This window comes from Bos indicus x Bos taurus, chromosome 7, assembly GCF_003369695.1.
Source record: "Bos indicus x Bos taurus breed Angus x Brahman F1 hybrid chromosome 7, Bos_hybrid_MaternalHap_v2.0, whole genome shotgun sequence".
Lineage (NCBI taxonomy): Eukaryota > Metazoa > Chordata > Mammalia > Artiodactyla > Bovidae > Bos > Bos indicus x Bos taurus.
In genome coordinates, this window is record NC_040082.1 from 72,576,503 (window position 1) to 72,599,309 (window position 22,807).

Consider the following 22,807-nt stretch of genomic DNA (forward strand, 5'->3'; position numbering starts at 1 on the left):
CACATTGTGATATAAATGGACCTTGTTATGCTAAGTGAAACGAGCCAGTCACAAAAAGACACAAATTGATTCTACTTATTGGAGCTATTTAGAATAGTCAAAATCGCAGACAGAAAGGAGAATGCTACTTACCAGGGGCCAGAGAGGGAGGAATGGGAAGTAATTGTTCAGTGGGTATAGAGTTTCAGTTTTGTAAGGTGGAATGAGTTCTGGAGATGAATAGCAGTGACATACAACAATATGAGTGTCCTTAATACAACTGTATATTTGAAAATGGTTAAGACAGTAAATTAATATTATTTATTTTACCATAATTTTTTAAAATTGGAAAAATATGTGCTACAATAAACTTAAAAAGTGAAGAAACCTGGATGAAGGAAAAAACAATTAAAAAAACGAGAAGTTAGCCCCTATAGAGTCCATAAAACATTTAAATATTTGCCTTGACATTCCAGATAATTGTCAGAGGTGGGCCATGAATTGGGTTCTGAGCCTCCAAGCAGGCAAGGCAAAGAGGGAAACACCATCTGGGATCCATTAAGCCCAACATCCATCCAACACACATACATAGTATATATGTATGTGAGAGAGAGAAAGCTCACTAGGATCTGGGAGTTGTGGTGCAATTCCAAATACCTAATAGGTTTTACCTCTTGTGTGTCTCCAAGAAAAGGATGCTACAGGATGTTGGATGGCACTTGACATGACTATTAAAATGTAGTTGCTAAGAAACCAGGTTCAGGATCAGGGGCTGAGTTCAATTGTAATGAGGCAAATTACAGAATCTCCCGAATCCTCAGTTTCCTCATCTGTAAATTATGGGTAATATATGAAACCTACCTCAGAAGGTGGTGGTAAGGATGAAAATGAAGTCATGCGCTTAGAGTGACAATGACCAACACAGAGAGAAGGCTCACAGAATGTTAGTTTTGTAATGGTATGGTGCGATCACTAGGGGCCTAGTTGGTAGGAGGAGAGATGGGCACCTCTGCCCAAGGCTCCAGGCCCATCCCGGACCAAGGGAGCTAGCCTGGTCTCTCTGCCTAGGACCAGGTAGGAAAAACCCCAGCCCCGGCCCCTGCCCTCGCTCCCTGCTCTGACCCCGGGGGCCAACAGCTCTGAGTCACTGCTCTGGCCCTTACAGGGTGTGTCCTGGCCTTCCCAGACCTTTGGCCAGTGTGTGGATGAGCCAGGTGTGGCCAGATGGTGCCTTTTCCATCTCAAGTGCACCTGTCTGCCGGCCATCAGGTGATCTGAGAAGCTCACTGGGCTCTGGGTTGTAATTGACCCAGGTCTGTGTCAGTTTCGGGGAGTGAGTGGCAAGTGGCCAGGCACAAAATAGGCCTAAGAGGTCAGAATATGAACTCAGATGACCTAGGTCCTAATCGTCTCCCCACAGCTTACCAGCTGGGGGCCTTGGGCAAGAGAGTTCATCTCCCAAACTCCAATGTCCTCATCTGTAAAATGGGCACAACTGCAGAAGCCAAGCCTTAGGTTTGTTATAAAAAATAAGCAGGAAATGCGCTAAAGCACTGGGGCTTCCCAGGTGGTACTAGTGGTAAAGAAACTGTGTAAGCTGTGCAGGAGACACAAGAGACATGGGTTTGATCCCTGGGTTGGGAAGATCGCCTGGAGGAGGGCATGGCAACCCACTCCAGTATTCTTGACTGGAGAATCCCATGGACTGAGGATCCTGGCCGACTACAGTCCATGGGGTCACAAAGAGTCAGAAGCAACTCAGCACACACACATGCACTGAAGCACTAGCACAGGGCAAGTGACAGAGAGGAGGTAGCAATTTGGACCCACACCAGGGTTTCTTCATAGCCACTGTCTCAGGTGCATGGTTTTTAAAAGCTTTTTTTCCTTTAAATTATTATTTATTTTTGGCTGCCCTGGGTCTTGGCTGTGGTGCACAAGCTTTCTTTTGTTTGGGCAAGCAGAGGCTACTGTTGGTTGTGGTGCACAGGCTCTAGGGCACAGAGGCTCAGTAGTTGCGGTGCACGGCCTCAGTTGCTCTACAGCATGTGGAATCTTCCCAGACCAGGGATCAAACCCGTGTCCCCTGCATTGCCAGGTGGAGTCTTAACCACTGGACCACCAGGGAAGTCTCTCTAAAAGTTTTGATGAGAAAAATTTCTCGTTGCTTGTCTTTTCTGGCAGTCTACTCTGTGCACTCACTCTGTGCTCAGAAATTGATCAAGTTGAAATCAAGCCCTGACTTGTCCTGTGGTGTCTGGCAAGTCATTCCTCTCTGAGCTACAACTTCATCTGAAACATGAAGTGCCCCGCTCACACCTCAACAGTGTATGGCTTCAGAGGTGACCTGGAGAGCCTGGGCTGGGTGTGTCTCTTTGCTGTGCATGTGTCCAACCCCCTTCTCAACCTTCCAGCTTCACACACTTTTGCAGAATACAAGTTTCCTTCATCACTCTGTCTTACAGCTGAGGAACCAGCCCAAGGTATTAATATATAAACAGCCCCTTGGTGTCAGACTCACGACCTCCCATCCTAGAAATAACTTGAGGACCCATGAGACCAACTCCTCACCCCTCCAAACCTCTGAGCCCCTTCCCAGAGCACATATTCTCTCCAAAGGACCCCTTCCACAGGGCTGCTCTGCCACAGTTTGCACAGCTCTAGTGATGGGGAGCTCACCTCTTCCCCTGACCTCCACTCCATGGCCCCATCTGTATTTGTTTTTATGGAGTTGAGGGTTGCCTGACCACTTCCACTGGGCTTGAGTTCAGGGAGTAACAGGCCCCACTTCCCCTCTCTGCTCTGCAACAACTTCCCTAGAGCCTTCCCTCAGGTTCTTCTCAACACTCTTCACCACCACCATCCTGGGAAGGTGTCACAGCCAGGAAGACCTGTGCTCCCATTCCAGCTCTTCTCAGCCTCAGTTTCCACATCAGGAAAATAGGGGGAAGTAAAATAACACGTGGCTGTCTCTGAGATGGAACAGGCCTCTGAGCCCCCAGGAATGCAACCTGGTGTCACATGGCCCTCCTGGGGTCCCCTGCCTCTTCTGTGTCCCTTCAATGGACAGGAACTGATTGGTCACCTTGTCCAGGCACTGTGCTTGGTGGGGGACACTGGCCGGGGGGAACAAGCATCCCTGCCCCACAGAGGGAAACTCTGTGTGACAGCAGAGTGGGTCAGGCTACAAGGAAGGAAAGGGAAGCCCAGGGAGAGGGAACAGTGTGTTCAAAGCCCCACTAAGGAAAGAACCTGGCTCCTGGGAGAACTGAAAGATCAAGATCCCTGGAACTCAGGGATCATTTCTTCAAAGGATTGGGTGTCAAAAACCATTGCACATTCATACAATAAGTTGCTAGCCATCAAGTTAGAGAAGAAAGTAAAACAAAATAAATGAACAACAACAAAAACCTGCCTGTGTTCATTGCAGTATTATTCACAATAGCCAATACTTGAAAACAACCTAGGTGTCCAGGATGGATGAAAGAATAAGCTGTGGTATATACATATATACATAGACACACAATGGAATATTCCTCAGCCATAAAAAATAGAGAAATCTTGCCATCTGCAACTACATGGACAGACCTGAGGGGCACCATGCTAAGTGACACATGCTAAACAGGGACACATGCTAAGTGAAATAAGTCAGTTAGAGAAAGGCAAGTAGTGCATGATCTCATTGATACGTAGAACTTTTTTTAAAGTCAAATACATAGAAACAGATTGTAGAATGGTGGTTGCCAGGAGCTGGGGGGTGGGGGAAACCAGGAAGTGTTGGTCAAAAGATACAAATTTTCAGTTACATAAGATGAGTAAGTTCTGGGGATCTAATGTACAGCAAGGTGACTATAGTCAATAATACTGTATCTACCTTGAAAGTTACTATTGAGAGTAGCACAAAACAACCACAAAACAAAAAAATGGTAACTATATAGGTGAAGGACCTGTTAACTAACATTATTTAGGGAAACGTTCTGCAGTATATACATGTATTGAATACTGTACACCTTAAACTTACAAAACGTTATATGTCAACATTAATCAGATCTCAATAAAGCTGGGGGCAAAAAAAGAATAGACTATTGATATCACCACAGGTTGGATCTCAAAAAACATGATGAAATGAATGAAAGAAGACAGCATTTACACAGAGAGTTATTCCATTGATACAAAGTTCTAAACACAAGAACAAATCTATAGTGTCAGGAACCAGATTCATAGTTATGATTGCAGGAAACTGACTTGGAGAGGGTAAAAGGGAACTTGCCAGAGTGATGAAAATGTTCTAGATCTTGATCAGATTTTAGTTATACAGAGGTATACATTTATGAAGAATGTACAAGTAAGATTTATTTTACTGTATAGCTACAAAGTATATCCTAAATTAGGCTTTAATGTAGTTCGTATTTAAAAAGAAAAAAACAAAACATATGTTTGCTAAAGGATGAACCAGAGTGAGGTAGAAAGCAGGTTCTGGATGCCAGGCCTGGACAGAAATCCTGAGCCCTGTCACTTCCTAGCAAAAATCCCTCAGCTCGCTATACTTTTGAATTTATAAAACAGGGACACTAATAATATTCCCACACTAGATAGAACTCAACAAAAGTAAGCTTTAAAAAATAAGGTGGCCTCGAGGCTGCGGGCCCTCCCTCGGCAGAGTGTGCCAAGTCCTGGGCTGGGGAAAGAGGGCAGCCTGTGAGAGTAAGGTCTGCAGGGACTACAGCTCCCAGCACGACCCTGATGGAGCGGGGCACGATGGGAGTTGTAGTCCTAGCCGGCTAATTACCCCCTAGGATGCAGTCTGCGGGGATGCCCTCTGCATCCCAGGCCTGAGCAGGTATTCTCACTTTGGTCTAGGCTGGCTGTAGCAATGGACAGAAGCATTCTCTTGTCACTAGTCTCCCTACATCCCGAAGAAGGTTATCATCATTCCCATTTCACAGAAGAGGAAACTGAAGCTCAGAGAATGACCCACAGAGAGGAACCAAGATCTGCTGACCTCAGAGTCTTTGCTCTTTGTATGTAGATCCTTGACACCTTCTCGCCCGCTCTCTCTCTCTTTCTCTAGCGCGCGCGCGCGCACACACACACACACACACACAAATTCCGAAGCTGAGTGAGGGGAACAAACTCTCCGCAAAGCAAAGGGTCTTTCAACGGCCACAGGCTCGTATTATCTTTCCTATTTAGTCACTCATCCAAGGTCACACAGGTAGCAAAGGGGTCGCCTAGGGTGCCAGACCCTGTAAGCCTCGCCCTTGCGCGCCCTTTGCGGCCGGACACTGAGTGGGCGTGGCCGAGACACGCTCCGCCTCCTTCCACCCTCCGCTCCCGCGCGCTTGGTGCAGTCCAGGTAGTTCCATACGTGCGCGGGAGTGAGGGTGAAGCTACGTTGCTGCTGTAGACCCCGCGCGCGCGCGCGCGCGCCCGGGTGAAGAGGTCTGTGGATCGTTCCACTGCGTGGAGCCAAAGGGGGAACCGCGGCAGGCGGCGCTCGGGCCGCAGCGGGACCAGGACCCCGGGCTGCAGCGGGAGCAACGCGCCGGCCGCCCGGTGGGGTTAGAGCCCCGCCGCGGCCCCAGGTAACGCACGGCCTGGACCCTGCTCCGTGCGCCCCAGGCGCAGGGCCAACGAGGATGAAGCGATAGGGGGCGGCAATGGGCTGGCAGTGTAGCGCAGGGACCTCCAGCGAGGCCAGAGTCCGCTGGGCTGCGTCCGCTGGGCGGGAGCTTGCCGTCCTGGGACTCTGGGCCAGAGCCGCTCCTCCCGCTGTCTAGTGTTCCAGTACGGGGAGCCCCTGGGAACTACAAGTCCCAGAGTGCCCTGCGCTCCACGCATGCTCCAATCGCAACCCCTGGCGAGTCCCGGCTAGAGCTGGAGCCCAGGAGTCCGGGACAGAGCTGCAGTGCTTTGGCCTCCTTAGGGCTGTCCCAAACACTTTACCAGCGCTCCTTGTCCCAGCTGCTGGGGATCCAGGGCGACCCGAACCTTGCCCTGGGGCTGCCTCGGGTCGGAAGAACAGACCACTGTACGCCAGCGGCGTGGGTACTGCTTTGAGGGTAAAGGAAGGCGCGGGGGCAACCAGAGGGTCTGTGTCTTGCCCAAGGTCACACATTCTGTTGCCTGAGGGCTATGAAGCCCGAATCGAGATGGGTCCGGGGTGAGAAAGACGATGTGGGTGTAGGAAGCTGGCCTTGTTGGAGGGAAAATGGGGAATTCAGCTGGGCTCATCTCCCGTGAGCTGCCAGGCTTCCACATTCTTGCAGCCCCCGATTTTCATCTCTGGATGCTGTGGTGACCCATACTCGCTCCTTCCTTTGCAGACCCTATGGGTTCCACGGTGACAGCTATAGCAGGGAGGGAGTCAGAAAGGGGATCCCCTCCCATTGCCCTACCCACAAAGCTCACACCTTCAAGCGCACGGTATCTTCCAGTACTGTGGAAGATGAGCACACAGTGGAAGCCACTGTTGACTCACAGTCACCCCTATTTTCACTGGACAAACTGTGAGCCTCGTAGAGGTGGCAGCTTTCTCATATCTAGGTGGTTGGCTTCTGAGGCATTGCACTTAACCATCAGTGTCTGCCTGCCCTCTCAGTAGCCTGTAGGAGATGAACAGCAGTGCTGCACACACTAAGTGCTCAGGAAATGTCATTTGTCACTACTGTTGTCATCATCCTGGTTTTACAGAAGTGAGAATGAGGAAGAGAGAGGCCACATCACTGACCAAGACTCAGAGCTGGGGCCAGAGTGCTGCAGCCTTGAACCCAGACCTGGGAACACCTTTGTAGACAGGCCACCCTCCCCCATATGCTTAAATGGCCTCTGCTTTTAAGGGCAACCAAAGTTTGGGGCTCAGGTGTGTTCAAGCCTGCCCTAAGCAGCAAGGACTTGGCAGAGTGGGACCTATCAACCCCTACCCTAGAGTGTGAGGCTCAAGTCTGATGCTCTGGAGTAGCTGGGAGGTCTGTGTCCTGAGCTGGCTTTATCAGGCTGTGCTGTGTGCTCCTGGACCGTCCCTCAATCTCTGTGTTCTGCCAGCTTCACTTGGGAAGGCTGCTGGGCCCTGCATCTGGAGGAGGGCTTGAGGGGTCTTAGAAAAAAGGAGTGGGGTTCTTTCTGACACCTGATGGGGGGAAGGAGGCAGCCAGCTATCCAGGCTTTTAGGTAGGCAGGTGGAATAGGGGAGGCCCCAGCAGAATCCATCTCCTACAGAGTCCTGGGGTGGAAGCTGGAATGTAGGTAGTATCCAGTACTTTGCATTCAAGGGACCAGGCTTCAAATCCCTCTCTGCCATTCTTCTAGTCTGTGATCTGGAGAGGCTTTTTCCCCAAGGACATCTGTGCTTTTGATTATTGGACACTTGGAGACCCTGTGTTGGCATTTGCATTGCGTGAACCAAACTTAATGTTAGCTTAAAATGTGACCCCATGTTTGCCCCTTGATGGCTATGTGATGGTGGGTGAGTCATGTCCTCTTTTGCCCAAACTTCCTCATCTGTAAAGTGGAGCACACACTGATACCTAGCTCTTAGGTCACCGGGATGACCAGTGAGATGATCAGGGTAGGATTTACCCAGATCATATGCAGGAGACTCCAGAACCCTGATTTCTCCACAGAACTTCATGGGAGGTGCTTGGCCAAGAGTGAGCCACCCCCATCGGTCATTTCTGGAGCTCCTTGGGCCACACTTCTGGGAACTGGGTCAAGGGGAGTCATTTCCTGAGCCATTTTCTTCATCTGTAAGATGAAAGTAACAGAACCTGCCTTCAGAAGGGCGGGGGCAGGGTGGGGTGATGAGGGTGAGGCACACAGTAGGTATATAGGCCACGGTCTCACACTGGGGTTCCAAAGCAGAAGACTCATCAATGAGAGGAAAGTCCAGATTCCTATCTTCCCTGGGAAATTGGGTAAAATTGAGCTTCCTTCCCGCTTGCTCCAGAGTAGATTTTGCATGTGCCCAGGAAAGTTTTTCAGGTTAGGGTTAGGGTGGACGTGTTATTGGCCAGAACTCCAGTTTCTCCACAGAACTTCATGGGAGGTGCTTGGCCAAGAGTGAGCCACCCCCCATCGGTCATTTCTGGAGCTCCTTGGGCCACACTTCTGGGAACTGGGTCAAGGGGAGTGGGAGACGTGTTATTGGCCTCTGGTCCTGCAGCGGGAAACTTGAGGGCTGTGGGGATTTGCTGAGGGTGTCTCAGGGACATAAACCGGATGGTCACATGTGAGATAAAGCAGGACGAAGATTTCCTGGCCCTGAAGCATCAGGGGCAAAGAAGAGCAACCCTGAGCTCCTTCCTTGGACATCCACCGTCCAGTGTGAGCCAGGCCCTGCTGGGGGTAGAAGGAGCAGCCCCATGAGATGCCTTCTGCTGCCCTGATGCGGTGTGATAATAGGCATGCTGCGTATTGTAGAAACCGGGAGACAGGTCAGGAGAGGCTCCGAGCAGGCAGCCTTTGAGCTGAGCCCCTAAGGTTGAGCAGAGTTTGGCCAGAGGTGAGTAGGGGATGTTGAGGACACTTTAGGCAGAGAGAATGGGACAATCAGAGTGCTGGTTTCTTCAAAGGAGTAAGTGGATTATGGAGTAGTAACTGGAGTCACTTCCTGTGTGGGGTGGTGTCCGACTCTTGCAACCCCATGGACTGGAGCCTGCCAGGCTCCTCTGTCCCTGGGATTCTCCAGGCAAGAATACTGCAGTGGGTTGCCATTTTCTTCTCCAGGGCATCTTCCTGACCCAGGGATCAAACCCAGGTCTCCTGCATTGCAGGCAGATTCTTTACCAACTGAGCTATGAGGAAATCCCAGAGTGTTAGTCACTCAGTTGTGTCCAACTGTTTTCAACCCCATGGACTGTAGTCTGTCTCTGTCCATGGAATTCTACAGACAAGAGTAGTGGAGTGGGTAGCCATTCCCTTCTCCAGGGGATCTTCCCAATCCAGGGACTGAACCTGGTTCTCCATGGCAATCCACTCCAGTATTCTTGCCTGGAAAATCCCATGGACAGAGGAACCTGGTTAGTCTACAGTCCATGGAGTCGCAAAGAGTCGGACACGACTGAGTGACTTCACTCACTCACTCCTGCATTGCAGGCAGATTCTTACCATCTGAGCCTGGTAAGGATTCCCACACTGTGGCCTCATGCAAGTCGCTTCCCTTCCTTGAGCCTCAGATCCTCACCTGTGAAAAGCGATTACCCCTGTGGTGTCTCAGTGAAGGCTGAATGTCAGTGCACTTAAAAATGCTGAATCCTCTCAGGCAAGGAGGAGATTACTGAGTGAGACATGAAGTGATCATGACAGGGCTGTGTGCAAATCAAATGGCGTGAAGTGAAGGGCAGGGTGCATATAGGCCTGAATTCAAAGATAGGGAAGTTCAGCACAAGCTAGAGACTTCACAGCTTCCTGTAAGAGGTGAGATGGGAGCCAAGCTTCAAGCGGCAGAGCAGAGGAATGGATTGGTAGAAAGGAAGAGAGCGGCAGGGAAGGCCAGAGGGAGCACAGTCAGGTAGCTGTGGGAGAGAGGATGGGGAGAAGTGAGCCTGAAAAGTTTGGTGCAGGAAGCTCGTCTTGTTAAGCACAGCCCTCAAAGCTAGGCATTAGGGAGCCATTGCAGGTTCTACCCCTACACAGGCAAGCAGGGGTTGGTCTGTGTACGCACTTCGAGTGTAGGACAGATTTTCTGATTGCTTTTACGGAGTGAGAAAAATAAGAGGTTGGAAGGGATTTAGGGGGAGGGAGAGTGGCAGTAAAGGAGATGGTTAGAGAAAGGCATCCCCATTTATTCTCATGCACGCATAGTTTAATTGTGATGGAGAGAGTTTGGCATTCCAGGTAACATCTGTAGCATGCCTCCTGAATTTGATCTCTGGTCCCTACAGGTCTGCAAATAGCCCCTGGATACCATTTTCAGTTTTTGTGTTATTGGCTGCACATCCACAGTATGGTGTCAGATTGTTGCTGCTCTAAACATTACTTGGATAGGCATGTCTGTTCCCCAAACTTCCTTCAGGGTTGTTTCTATTGGATGCCTCTAAAGGAACACAAGTTTTAATGACTGGAAATCCTTAAGACATACTGTTTTGCAGTAATTTTCTCTAGAATTTTCAGTAGGTTATACGGTATAGGGTTGTTTTTTAACAGCAAATATACAAAAGCATATCGAATTAAAAATTTGTCCTCCTGGCCCAGTGCTCTCCTTCAGTTCTCCATGAGGGCAGTTATTCAGTCTGCTGTATATCCTTCCAAAAATATTCTATTCTGATACCGAATATATCCTATTTTAAAAAACATTGATACTGTTACCCTCAGTTCAGTATCTTTCAGTTTTGAAATTTGGGATTATGAAATATACCAAAGAAGCAGAGAAAATCACACACAGGCACACGCCCAACAGCCCCACTACACAGGCTTAGCAGATGTTTTAACATTCGTGCTGGTATCTCGTGTAGGGCTGATTCGGAGGTAGCCCTGTGTCAGTGCAGCTCCATCTAGAGGAGTCTAGTTATGGATTATTTATATTAGGCCTGTTCTCAGCTCTTGAATATTTTAAATATTATTCTCTTTTTTTTCCCCCATCGATATGGAGGTAATACCCCATTTTGTATAATGTCCCCAGGCAGACATGGAGGCAAAAGGGAAAGAAGCTAGGCTTTGTCTTGGATTCAAGCTTCACCTCAGCAGTGTGACCTGGTGTTAATGACGCCCCTCTTGATGTTCTTTACCTTTGTAAAATGGGTAGGTTGTAGTAATCCGTCTCATAGGAATATTGTAGAAAACTAGACTTCATTGGGTTTAGTTAAACTATCCACCTAGGCAAGGAGCTCTCCTACGCCTCGCCTAGAGCAATTAGAGCGCAGGTGGCCTGGAGAATTCCATGGACCGAGGAGACTAATAGGCTACAGTCCAGCGGCTTGCAAAGAATCGGCCAGGACCGAGGGATTAACACTTCCTTTTCACGCCTCCTACTCTAGCTTCAAATTGTTCCCCGCCCCTTTCCCTGGCCACGCTAGGGGCGGGGCGGTTAAATGTTTGTGACGTCAGCGCGCGCCGGGCCAATCCCCCTTCCCAGTAAGCGTTATTAGCTTATTTGCATGAATTGCCCTTTATTGGTTCGTTGAGCAAGCCAGGCCCGCCCAACTATTTAAAGTCACCGCGCAGTATAAACAAGGAGATGCGGAGCGGCTGGGCCATGATGTCATCGCGGCGCAGTAGCTCTCGGGGCTGACGTCATCTCCGGATAGGTTGCCGGCCCAGGGCTGTTAGAGCCTTCCTAACCACTCAGGCTGGCTTAAGGGACGCTCTTGCCCCGTCGAAGGTCTGGTTCATTGCACTTCAGTGTCCCAGGCGCCGCCCGCGCCCGAGGAGGGAACCATGACACAGTAAGTCCGGGCTGCGGCTCTCCCGGCAGGACCCGTTTCTCGGGCAGGGAAACTGAACCTCAGAAGCATGATTGATTCGCGAGTTTGCATAGCAAGTTAGAGTTGCAGCCAATTTGTCTTACCCACGTAGAGGGTCTTCCATCTTTAGGTCAGGCCATGTGGCCCCGCCCCTTGCTTGTGATGGCTGCGGTCACTTTAAGTGAGGAGGTGGGGACGAGGAGGAGGTTTAAAAAAAAAAAAAAAAATCTGCCCTCAAGATGGCGACCCATAATCACGTGCCGAGCCCCGGCGGGTGATTGGCTCTTGGCACCCCCGAGGGGAGGAGCTCTTGACAAGGGGCGGGGCCCTTGCGGGCAGCTGCCGGCTACTGTTTGCCGGAACCTCCCGGCGCGCCCCCGCGAGTCCCCCTCCCGCCCGGCGCGCGACCCCGCCGCTTCGAATGTTGTGAATCAAATGTGGGGTTTGTTACATTCCGCTGCCGCCGCGGACAGTTCTTAAAGGGCCAGCCGCAGGCAGCTGCGCAAACCCGGCCGCGTCCTGCACTGCCTCCTGCTTCCCAAGGGCCTGAGCTGGCCACGCGTGGGCCTCGCGAGGCAGACGGTCGGCGGACGGACAACAAAGAGAGAGGGCCCCGGAAGGATCTGGACAGCCCCCGGACTAGGGGGTGGGGAAGGGAGCACATTGTTCCGCAGGGCGGGGGCTCTTAAAGGGTCCAGGCAGCATACTCCCACCCCCACCTCCGCCCCCTGCCCAGCTTGGCCGTTCTAGATCGGGAACAAAGGAGTCACGGTGTGGCCGAAGGTGAGTCGGGGTCTGAGCCCCCAACTCCCGATTTCTGCATCCCTAGAACTCCTGCCCTCCTTCCCCTGGGACTGGGTATTGTGATCTAGCTGGCTCTGCAGGAGTTAATCACGGGCAGTCCGGAGTGGGGACGGCGAGGCCTCTAGAATCCGGGACCCCTCCCCACCCCCAGCGCCCACCGAGGCCAGGCCGAGTCTCCTTCAGAGGCTAAGCGCTGCGGTTGGAGAGGAAGGAGCCGCCCCCTCCCCCTGCCGCCGCCACTTCCTTTGTTGTTGCTTTTGTCTCACGCCGAGCACATGGTCCGGGATCCTCGGCTCTTAAAGTCACAGCGCTCTGGCCCCGACGCCGCAATCTGGCCTCTCGTCCCCGATGTTCCTCTGAGCACAGCACAAAGGAGTGAGAAGGGGGTGAGGGAGGCCCTGCTCTGGGCGAGTATCCGTACCATGCCCCCTCCCCCACGCCTGTCCCCTTTCCCGGGGAGGGTTGGTTGAGGAAGCTCCCCGAACCCCTCTACCTCCGCCTAGCCTACATGAGGAGGGGCTTGCCCTTTAGGGACACTGGTTTCCTTCCCCTATAATGTGACCACCTGGTTTCTTGCGTCTTGCTTATTGTGGTTTTATTTGGGAGCTCTGGGAAGGAGAGATTTCCACCCCCATTTTACAGTTGTGGCAACTGAGTCTCAGAAGGGAAGATTTCCTTGACCAAGGTCACCTAGGGAGTCTGGGCTGGCGCACGGCTCTTACTTAACTCAGACCCTGGTGGTCCTGCCCTCAGCTGCCACCAGACACCACAGTTGGGTAGCTTTGCTTGTCTTCCAGGCAGTGCTGGGCCCAGCATGCCTCTTTTGGGGGGCTGGTGGGAGGGAGTAGGGAGGGGTGCTTCTCAGCCTACCTCAGTCTGCTCCTGTCCTCAGGGCCTCACTTGGCTTATCATCTGCAAAACAGCCCCTATTCCTGAGCCGCCAGGCCCAAATTATATGTTAGGGTCTCCCTCTACCAGGATGAGGATAGCTGCTTGGGGCACTGAAAGTGCCTGGGGGAGGAGATGGATGCAAGATGCATTCCCTGCTTCTGGGCAAGATTGGATTTAGGGATGGGACCCTCAGGGCTCTTTTTCAGAGACCTTATTAAGAGCCCAGCCCAAAGGACGAGTGGTAAAAGGCAGAGCTAACTAGGTGGTGGTTTTGCTGTTTGACCTTGAGCAAGTTGCTGGCTCCAACTTTGGGCCTCACTTCTTTCCACAATAGGGCTTGTCAGGATGCCTGAAAGAGAAAGCTCTTCTGATCTCCTTTAGGGCCCGCAGTAGAGATTTGGCATTAGGTAATTCTTGAGGGTACTGATGGTAATGCAAGTCAGGGTTGAAGAAGCCTGGGCCTAGGTGACCAGCCAGGACTAAGTCTGACCCACTTTGGCTTTATAGTCTGGAGTAAGTTACTTCCTTCCTTGGGTCCCAGTTTGCTCAACTGTCAAGTGGGTGAGTTCCCCCTGGGCCATCCCTGTTCCCAGTTAAGAACCAGGGCCCCCTCCTTGCTAGCTGGGGTATTCCCTGAGGGAAGGGAGCCTGTCTGACTTTCTGATAGTGTAAAGCTCAGCTGATACCTGAGCTTTACAAATCACTGCAGTGGAGTTTGGGGAGTCCTTACCAGTCCCCTGGGAGGTGATTATTGGCCTGATCCCATTTTACAGATGAATAAACTGTGGCTCAGAGAGAGGAAGCAAAGTGCCCAGTCCTCAACCAATACTGGCCCGAGATCAGGGCTGCTGCTGCTGCTAAGTCACTTCAGTCGTGTCCGACTCTGTGCGACCCCAGAGACAGCAGCCCACCAGGCTCCCCCATCCCTGGGATTCTCCAGGCAAGAACACTGGAGTGGGTTGCCATTTCCTTCTCCAATGTGTGAAAGTGAAAAGTGAAAGTGAAGTCGCCCAGTCGTGTCCGACTCTTCGCGACCCCATGGACTGCAGCCCACCAGGCCCCTCCGTCCATGGGATTTTCCAGGCGAGAGCACTGGAGTGGGTGCCGTTGTTAATAAAATGCAAGGGTTGACACTGTCACCTTTGGCACCATTGGCTACAGCTAGAGGGTTGGATTTCCCAGCTCCTTGCCACTTCCCTTTCCTGTGCTGTGGGAGTTTTTGAAGAGGCTGGCCAGAGCAGAATCCCATGGGCCTGGGCCTCTGTGGTTCTTCACCCCTGAGCCTTCACATTGCCCAGCCTTCAACAAAACAGCATAGCATAAGAGGAGCAGTTGAGGCCACTGCTATGTCCCTGGGCACTCAACTCTAGCTGACTGGCCTTGGATCTCATTTCTCTCAGTGAGATCTCCTCCACAGTGTCCCTACTTCTGAGGGTTTCTATGAGGACTTAACTGGGATGGCACATGGAAAGCATTGTAGTTCTTGTTAATAACTCCCCATCAGCAGGACTGAGGTATCTCAGGATCTCCGAGGTCAGTTAGAACAGAGGTTCTTAAGCACTGCCTGTGCTATAGAAACTGCTGGGGAATTTGGTGGAATTCTAGGCACTCTTGTTCCCCAACCTTCTTAAGATTCTGATCCAAAATGTCTAGGGTGGGTCAGGAGTTTGTGTTTCAGTTATTTGGGGGTTTCCTCTGAGTCCCTCTTGGTCTGTGTTTGCTTGGCTGGATCATAAGCAGGAATCGAGGCTGTGTGTGTGTGTGTACACATGCGTGTTAGGATGTGCACTTGGCCTACAAGGGGGTTATAACCCCAGTCACCTGTGGTGGGCAGACGGGGAATGGGTCTGGGATGGCCTGGAGAGAAAGCTCATGCTCAGAGTGAGGGAGTCAAGCAGGAATGAGGGACCAGATTTTCTGCTTCACCACACACACACACAGTCACACTCACTCACTCTGAAAGGCCAGATTTTTATGTAATCTCCCAATTTTTAATCATTGGCACTAACTTCACTGCTGCCAGACTGATTATATAGACCTGTGTTATCAGCTCTCCTGGGTGCATTTACCACATCAGGCCTGCCCTGTGCTGGATCAATCTACTGGGCCTTGTCCACCCCTCTGCCAAGTGCTGGCTGGGAAGAGCGTGAATTCCAGCTCTTCCGTGGCCTTGGGCCCTGTGCTGTCTTAGCAGGTAGAGAAGAGTCCCCCCTTTCAGGCTCATTGTGAAAGTTAGGGCCCACGCACATAAAGCCCAGTGCAGAGGAGAGGAACAAGGAGTCGAGGGGACAGTACACACACTCCTCTATGAGCACAGAGGCAGCACTTGAGGCTGTGTGTGGAGGAAGCATAGGAGTTGCGTTCTGTGGAGGCGGGGTCCCTGCAGTAGGAACAGCCAAGGGCTGGTCCTGCTAGACGTGCCCTTTAGCTTTGCAGGGCCTGACAGATTCCAGAACTTTCCCTGCCAGGGCCTCATTCCAACCTCTGGAGTTAATGCCCCTCCCGCCCCCGCCCCCGCCCCCCGCAACTTGCCCCACCTGGACCCCAGCTCCTGCACCGCCTCGTTCCCACTCAGCTTCCTCCCTTAGGTTTAGGTTTTTGCTTCCTCTTTTTTCTCAGCAAGCCCTACCTCCCGCTTGCGGGCTGTGTTAGGTCAGGTTTGTACAACCCCCTCCAACCCCCTCCAACACCTTCCTCCTGCCCCAGAGGCATGCAGCCAGGCCCACCAGTCCATCAGAGGTTGACTTCCTTTATCGCTTCATTGCGTCTTGCCAAAATTCTTGGCCTGGACCCTTTCTTGTTGGCAGCAGGGTACAGCCAGAGGCTTGTAGTCAGCCCACCTCCCCGCTTTGACACTTCCTGTGGCACCTTGAGCAAGTCCTTTCCTGTCTCTGAGCCTCAGTTTTCTGTTCTGCAAAATGGAGCTGACACCTACTCTTAAGAGTAGGTGAAGTCTCACTTGGGTGGGCACTGTGGTAACAGATTATGGAAAGAAACTATACAGTCTACTCTCTTTATCCACGCGTTCACATCCATAGATGTAACCAACATTGGATAGAAAATACTGGGGGGGGGGCAATCCATGAAGTTGCAAAAAGCGAAACTTGAATTTGCCCTTTAGGTAGCATTTACATCATATTTACCCAGCATTTACATTGTATTAGGTGTCATAAGTAATCTAGAAATGGTAGGAAGTCTAGGGGAGGATGTGTATAGGTTATATGTGAATATTACAGCATTTCACATAAGGGATTTAAGCATTCTCAGATTTTGGTATCATGGGAGTCCTAGAACCAGTACCCCATGGATACTGAGGGATGACTCCTGACTTGTCTCAGACTGAGAACCCCCAAGGGCAGGAACCAAGTCAGAACCTCTCACATGTTAGTAGTGGAAGGAGTGTAGTCCTTCTTGAGCCAAGCAGGTGGAAGGGAGGAAGCTGGAGTCCCCTCAGGAACCCCACTATCTGTAGGACATATTTGTAGACCCTTGCACCACGACAGGGTTCCCTGGAGACCCACCCGGAGGGAGCCTTACACCAGAGCCACCTGGCCTGGAAGCATGTTAGCCAGCCCTCTGGACTCCCTGCAGGCCAAGGCTCTCTCTGGTCTGTCGGCCCTGAACCCCAGTGCCAGAGCAGGGTGCTGCCAGGAGAGCACAGGGGCATGGTGGGCGGCATCAGTGGGCTTCCGGAACCAGGGTGCAGAAGTTTGATGCTCCTTCCCTGACCGCTTATGGAGCAAGGGACTGAACTTTCTGTGCCTTAGTCCCTTTGTCGGTTTGCCTCCTAGGGTCGTGTACCCTGGCGCAGCCCCTCCAGCCCTCTGCCACCCCTGATGCAACCATGGGCTCTGGCAGTGACTAGGTGGGCACCCTCTGCCCCTGGGGGTCAGCGGCGATTCCCTGCAGGACCCAGCAGCAGCCCGGGCCAGCTCTGGGGAAGGTAGGACGGAACTTCCCAGTCCCATGGATCCTGGAGCCACTGGCATGGGGGCTGTCAGCCTGGGCTGGCACAGGGGCCGGGGGCGGTGGGCCCAGGGCCCTGAGCTGTCTTCCTTACCCAGTGGGTAGTGGACCTTTGGCTTCTTCCATGCTCTGTGAATGAGCAGCCCCCGTCAGTGCTACTGGGGCCTCCTCTCTGTGGTGCAGCCCCAGCCACGAGGGCCCCCTGGCCAGCCTGCCGGCCCAGGATGAGCGCTTCCCCTCCCAGCAGCTGCCGCCCCGACCAGCACACCTCCCCGTAGAGGAGCGCCGAGCCTCGGCTCCTGCCGGCGGGAGCCCCCGAATGCTGCACCCAGTCTCCCAGCAGAGCCCGTTCATGGTTGATCTCCACGAGCAGGTAGGCAGAACTCCCCACCCCTGCACTCTGCCTTGCCGCCGTGGCCTCTGGCAAGTCGGTCCAAGGAGCAGAGGAGCAATACCCTGACTTCACCTTGCTGAACTCATTGCGCCGTTCAGGGAGGCATCTTTAGCCCTGGTGTACAGGTTGGTGCATTGAAGCCCAGAGAAGGGAAGGACCTTCCCTGGGGCCACACGGTGGATGAGTTGATAGAGCTAGAGAGCCCCTCCTGGGTTCCCAGAGGACTCTCAGGGGCTTGGGGCAGGAGGTAGCAGCCAGGTCTACAGTGGGTAGGCCCCAGCTAGAGAAGGGAAGAGAGCTGGCCCGGCGGGACTTTCTCACCTCAGGGGCCGCCGAGTGGCCTCCCCACAGTTCTGGGTCTCTCTTCTGCAGGTGCACCAGGGACCTGTCCCTCTGTCCTACACAGTCACCACGGTGACCACCCAAGGCTTCCCCTTGCCTGCAGGCCAGCACATCCCTGGCTGCAGCGCTCAGCAGCTCCCAGCATGCTCCGTGATGTTCAGCGGGCAGCACTACCCGCTCTGCTGCCTCCCGCCCCCGGTGAGTGAGCGCCCACCCAGGCTTCCTGGTCTGTCTCTAGCTGAAGGCCTCAGGCTTGGGCCTGTAGCAAAACTGAGCTGCACTTAACAGCCCTTACCCAGGCTGTCAGAGTCCTCTGGGCTCCAGGCCACAGCCTTGTCCAGAAGAGTGTACGTGTATTCATGTCCAGTGGAAGGGCATTGCAGAGCTCAGGGATGGCCCTGCATTGCAGGGCCTGCTGTATGGTTTGGAGTCATCACTGTGGGCCTTCAGAGCAAGATGTCCTGCCTGGGAGGCCTAGGCCAGGGCTAGATGGTCCAGAGGGCTTCTCACTGGGTGGAATGGGCCCTGGCCCTGATCCCACAAACCTAAGACCGGACCCAGAGCCCAGAAGTGTTCTCCAGCCTCTGCCCCCTTTCTCAGCAGCTGATCCAGGCGTGTACCATGCAGCAGCTCCCTGTGCCCTATCAGGCCTACCCTCATCTCATCTCCAGTGACCACTACATCCTACACCCCCCGCCGCCAGCCCCACACCCCCAGCCCGCTCACATGGCGCCTCTTGGGCAGTTTATGTCCCTGCAGACACAGCACCCACGCATGGTGAGTCCCAGCGACGGGTCTGGTGCTACAGGGGATGGTGGGCGGGGTGGGGGCCAGGGGACTCCCCTCGTCACTGACTGCCAAACCCCACCTCCCCCGCCATCCCCCCGCAGCCCCTGCAGCGCCTCGACAATGATGTGGATCTCCGGGGGGATCAGCACCCCCTGGGGAGCTTCACCTACTCCACCTCGGCCCCAGGCCCGACCCTGTCGGCGTCCGTGCCCATGCACTACCTGCCCCACGACACCCTGCACCACGAGCTGTCCTTCGGTGTGGTGAGTGCCACCCCTGCTCTGGCTCGAGGGTGACCGGGGAGACAGGCCCGTGGCTGACCTGCCCCTGGCCCCCCTCTCGCAGCCATATTCCCACGTGATGCCTCGGAGACTGAGCACCCAGAGATACCGCCTGCAACAGCCGCTGCCCCCGCCGCCCCCGCCGCCTCCCCCACCACCGTATTACCCCAGCTTCCTGCCCTACTTCCTGTAAGTACCTGCACAGCTGCTCCAGAGCTGTGGGGCTGTGTTCTCCTGGGGCCTTTAGTGGTTAGACCCAAACAGGGTCCCACAGAGGTCCCAGGGCTGCTCGAGCCCCCCCACTCCCACCCCCCAGCATCCCCACTAGACCAGACCTGCACACTCACGCTCCCCAGTAGGGTCCCTAGTGTGAACAGTGCAGAGTTCTGGGCTTAGTTTTATGGTGGGAATCAGGGGAGCCCCGCAATGCTCTCTGTGCCTACTGTCCTTGACCCTGGGCCCACGTGCTTGTCTCCCACTAGCTCGATGCTGCCGATGTCACCAACAGCAATGGGGCCCACCATCAGCCTGGATCTTGATGTGGATGATGTGGAGATGGAGAACTATGAGGTCCCATGGAGCCCGGTCCTGGGAAGTGGGGGCCTGGGGGACCTCCAGCCCTGGCCGCCGCTGACTCTCCCCTCCTGCCCGCGTCCAGGCTCTCCTGAATCTGGCCGAGCGGCTGGGAGACGCCAAACCCCGTGGCCTCACCAAAGCGGACATCGAGCAGCTTCCATCGTACCGCTTTCACCCGGACAGTCACCAGTCGGAGCAGACGCTGTGAGTGCCCGGGCCTCCTCTTTAGCCCCCTCCCCCAGCCTCTCTGAGCACAGATAGGTTTCTAATCTCCTGGGTGGGGCTTTGCGCCCTGCCATGAGTCTGCCCTGCCGTCAGTGTTGGGGTGACGCGCTGTGCCTCCTCCCAGGTGTGTTGTCTGCTTCAGTGATTTCGAGGCGCGGCAGCTGCTCCGGGTCCTCCCCTGCAACCACGAGTTCCACACCAAGTGTGTCGACAAGTGGTTGAAGGTAAGGTTCCCATGCTGCTCCCAGGTGTGGGGGGGGAGGAGGGGGACTGGAGGGCTTCCCTCTGCATCCTCTTCGGCATCCAGGAGTTCTGGCTCCACACAGGGAGCCAGGTCCCCACGGCAGCAGAAGAGCCTCAGATGGGATGGGGGTTGGGCGAGAGCGGAGTCTTGACATGTGGCTGCTTCCCCCAGGCCAACCGGACGTGTCCCATTTGCCGGGCCGACGCTTCCGAGGTGCCCAGGGAGGCTGAGTGAGGCCCCACAGCCACCCCGGAGAACCCTGCCCAAAGCTCTGGAAACTCGGGGGGCCCAGGGAGGGCGTGGTCCCGGCCTGCCCTGCCGTTCCTGCCTGCCTCTCCAGAGCTGGTGTCAGGGTCAGCCCGAGAGAAGCCCCTGCAATAAGCCCCTGCATTTGCCAAGCTCCAAAGACTCCTTCCCCGTCTGCCCACCCGTCTGCCCACCAAGGAGCAGCCTGAGCGCCCGTAACTCAGTCTCTCCTGTTTGCCCTTGGGTCTGTCTCCTTTTCCTGCCAGCACTGGGAGCCAGGGTCCATTCCCCTAGTGTGGCCGGTGGAGATCGTTGGCCCCAAGATGGGCAAAGGGGGAGCTGTCCAGGGTCGCCTAGTCTCTTGCACTGAAGTGGCATGCCCTCTGTGCAGGTGGCACTGACAGGCGTGGACAGATGGTGGCAGGAAGCCCAAGTGGGTCCTTCCGCCTTGACCCCAGGCAGACTCAGGCAGCCAGGCCGCTGTGAGGGTGGGGCTGGCTCCCTAGAGGGCCCTCAGCCCAGGCACAACATTCCGGCCCCAAGCCCAGGCTGGGGAGCATCAGAGCCTGCCTCCCAAGCAGGTGGGAGGCAGGCTCTGAGCTGGGGCAGATGGGCCCTCTGAGGGCCTGGGCCAGGCCAGGGAGAGTGACCTCCTGTTTTGCTGGTGGCTGCCCTCCCTGGCAGTGACGGTGCCCAGACCCTTGCCCAATCTCCCCTTTCTGTCGTTTTGCATGAACGTGAGGAGCAGCAGTTTTTGTTGATCATTTGGCCCCAAATCGTGTGTAGGATCTGAGGGTGTGGATTTTTAAACAGTCCCTTTTCTTTTGGTTTAATGGGGGTATAGGGACCAACCAGGACCGAGTGCCCCAGGGGCAGGGAATGGTCCGTGCTATACCGCCTGGTCCGCATGCATGTGCACGGCTGGGGCTGGGGTGGCTGGCGGTCGTGGGTGGGGTTGCGGGGTCTGTGCTCAGCTGATAACTGCCATGCACTGTACTGCACACGTCCCCAGAGCCTCCCGGGACCGGACGCTTTTCAGGGCATTTCTCCCTCTAGCCAGGACCTGTCTCCCACCTGCCTGGGTGTGTCTCCTCCAAGGAAGTCCCGGGAGGACTGGGTCCAGGGAGGGTGTGGACCCACCTCCAGGGGCCCCCCTCCCAGCTTGAGCCCTGCCCTCCAAGGTCTGGAGGAGCCCCCATAGGGTCTGGCTGAGTTCCCCACCCTCGCCCTCGTGGTCCCATTCCTTCTCTTCTCACCCCCAGCTGGGGTTGCTGCCCTGAACGAACCGCGTGTGGGGCCGGCACATCCTAGCAGGCAGCCCCTGGCGCCTGCTGCCTCAGGGATGCTCCAACCACCCTCGTTCTCCAGCAGCGGCCCTGGCTTCCCGCCACCCCCCAGCCTGCCATGGGGCCCCATCAGCCTGGCCCCACCCCGTGGAGAACCCAAAGTCTTACTGTATATAACTCCAGGTGACATTTCTATATTTATAGCAGTGTTGAAAACCCCCACGTTTTACACAGAGAACCACCCTCTCCAACCCCCCTCCCTTCCCCACCCCCAAAAAAGGTTTTCAGAACCCTTTCCAGTTCCTGGGGCAGGCGGAAACAGGCTCACGGATTGTGTCGGCTGCAGCAGTGATTCCAGCGAGCAGCTATTGGGGGGGAAACAACATTAAAAAAAAATCACTTAAAAAAAAAAGATTTATAAGACAATTATTTAGGATGTTTGTGATTTGCCGACCTTGCTATAGATGCCATGTTACCAATGATTTCCTGTGGTGGGGGCTTGTCATTGTTTACTGTTTTATTTACCAACTTCTGGCCTAGGCATGACAGTGGGCTCCATCCCCCAGCCCTGGCTGGGCCCAGCACCTGTGTTCTGTGTTAGAAAGGTCTTATATATATATATATAATTACATATATATATATAAACATGTAATTTGGGGGGGCCCTGTTCCTTGCACATTTTACAGTTACCTCATTTTTCCCATGTATGTATTTGAGAAAATGCTAATATATAGAGAAAAAAAAAAATGGTTCTTAAAGCTTAAATGTGTGGTTTTTTCCATTCCATTGGATTCACATTGGTTTGTAGCATTTAACATAACTAGTATGTTGTATTATATATGTGTATACCGATTGAAATTTTTAACAGATTTGTACTTTTTTTAAAATGAAAGTTGCTAGTTCTGCTTGACCAAGTAGTGCAATCATTATTTTTTTTAATATTGTTGCTGATTTCAGAGGGATATTCACTAATAAATGTATGATGTATATCAAGTATTGCCCAAGCTGCTCTTGGCTGCCTGTGTCCTTACTGTTTTAATGGGAAGTAGGGCAGGGGGGCATCAGTCTGAGAGTGGGTAGGGGCCCGAGATAAGAGGGGCAGAAAAGATTGTTGTTTGCTTTGGAACCTTAAGGGAAAAAAAATGATCTCTTGATGGAGAGGGGTCTCCGGGTCCAGTTCAGTGATAACTTACTCTGAGCCAATCTGCTTCACAGGCCAACTAGGTAGGATTCTGTTGGCAACTGACAAGATTCCATCTCACCAGTTTGAGGAAGAGGGCACTTACTAGTCTTGTCATTTACATTCTGGAGGTAGGTTTTGCTTCAGCCTGACTAGATCCGACTCGGTGTTGTTGTAAGGAACCAAGGTCTCACTTTATGTTACA

The 22,807-nt window shown here is 53.6% G+C and overlaps 1 protein-coding gene across 11 annotated transcripts; it reads left to right on the forward strand.

Annotated features, from left to right (window-relative positions):
- The first annotated feature begins 5,328 nt into the window (after nucleotides 1–5,328).
- Nucleotides 5,329–22,429, forward strand: RNF44 (ring finger protein 44). 11 transcript variants are annotated; one of them, XM_027546912.1, is made up of 11 exons: nucleotides 5,329–5,564; nucleotides 16,865–17,016; nucleotides 17,223–17,412; nucleotides 17,806–17,973; nucleotides 18,376–18,552; nucleotides 18,666–18,827; nucleotides 18,910–19,034; nucleotides 19,328–19,415; nucleotides 19,504–19,625; nucleotides 19,771–19,870; nucleotides 20,062–22,429. In XM_027546912.1, the coding sequence occupies exons 2-11, from the start codon at nucleotides 16,910–16,912 to the stop codon at nucleotides 20,122–20,124; spliced, it is 1,302 nt and encodes a 433-aa protein (XP_027402713.1). In that variant the 5' UTR covers nucleotides 5,329–5,564; nucleotides 16,865–16,909; the 3' UTR covers nucleotides 20,125–22,429. The 11 variants fall into 11 exon arrangements, with proteins under 11 accessions (XP_027402713.1, XP_027402717.1, XP_027402723.1 ...); XM_027546916.1 differs by having other exon boundaries at nucleotides 5,330–5,564; nucleotides 17,287–17,412; XM_027546922.1 differs by having other exon boundaries at nucleotides 5,331–5,564; nucleotides 17,284–17,412; nucleotides 18,379–18,552.
- The last annotated feature ends 378 nt before the right edge of the window (nucleotides 22,430–22,807 follow it).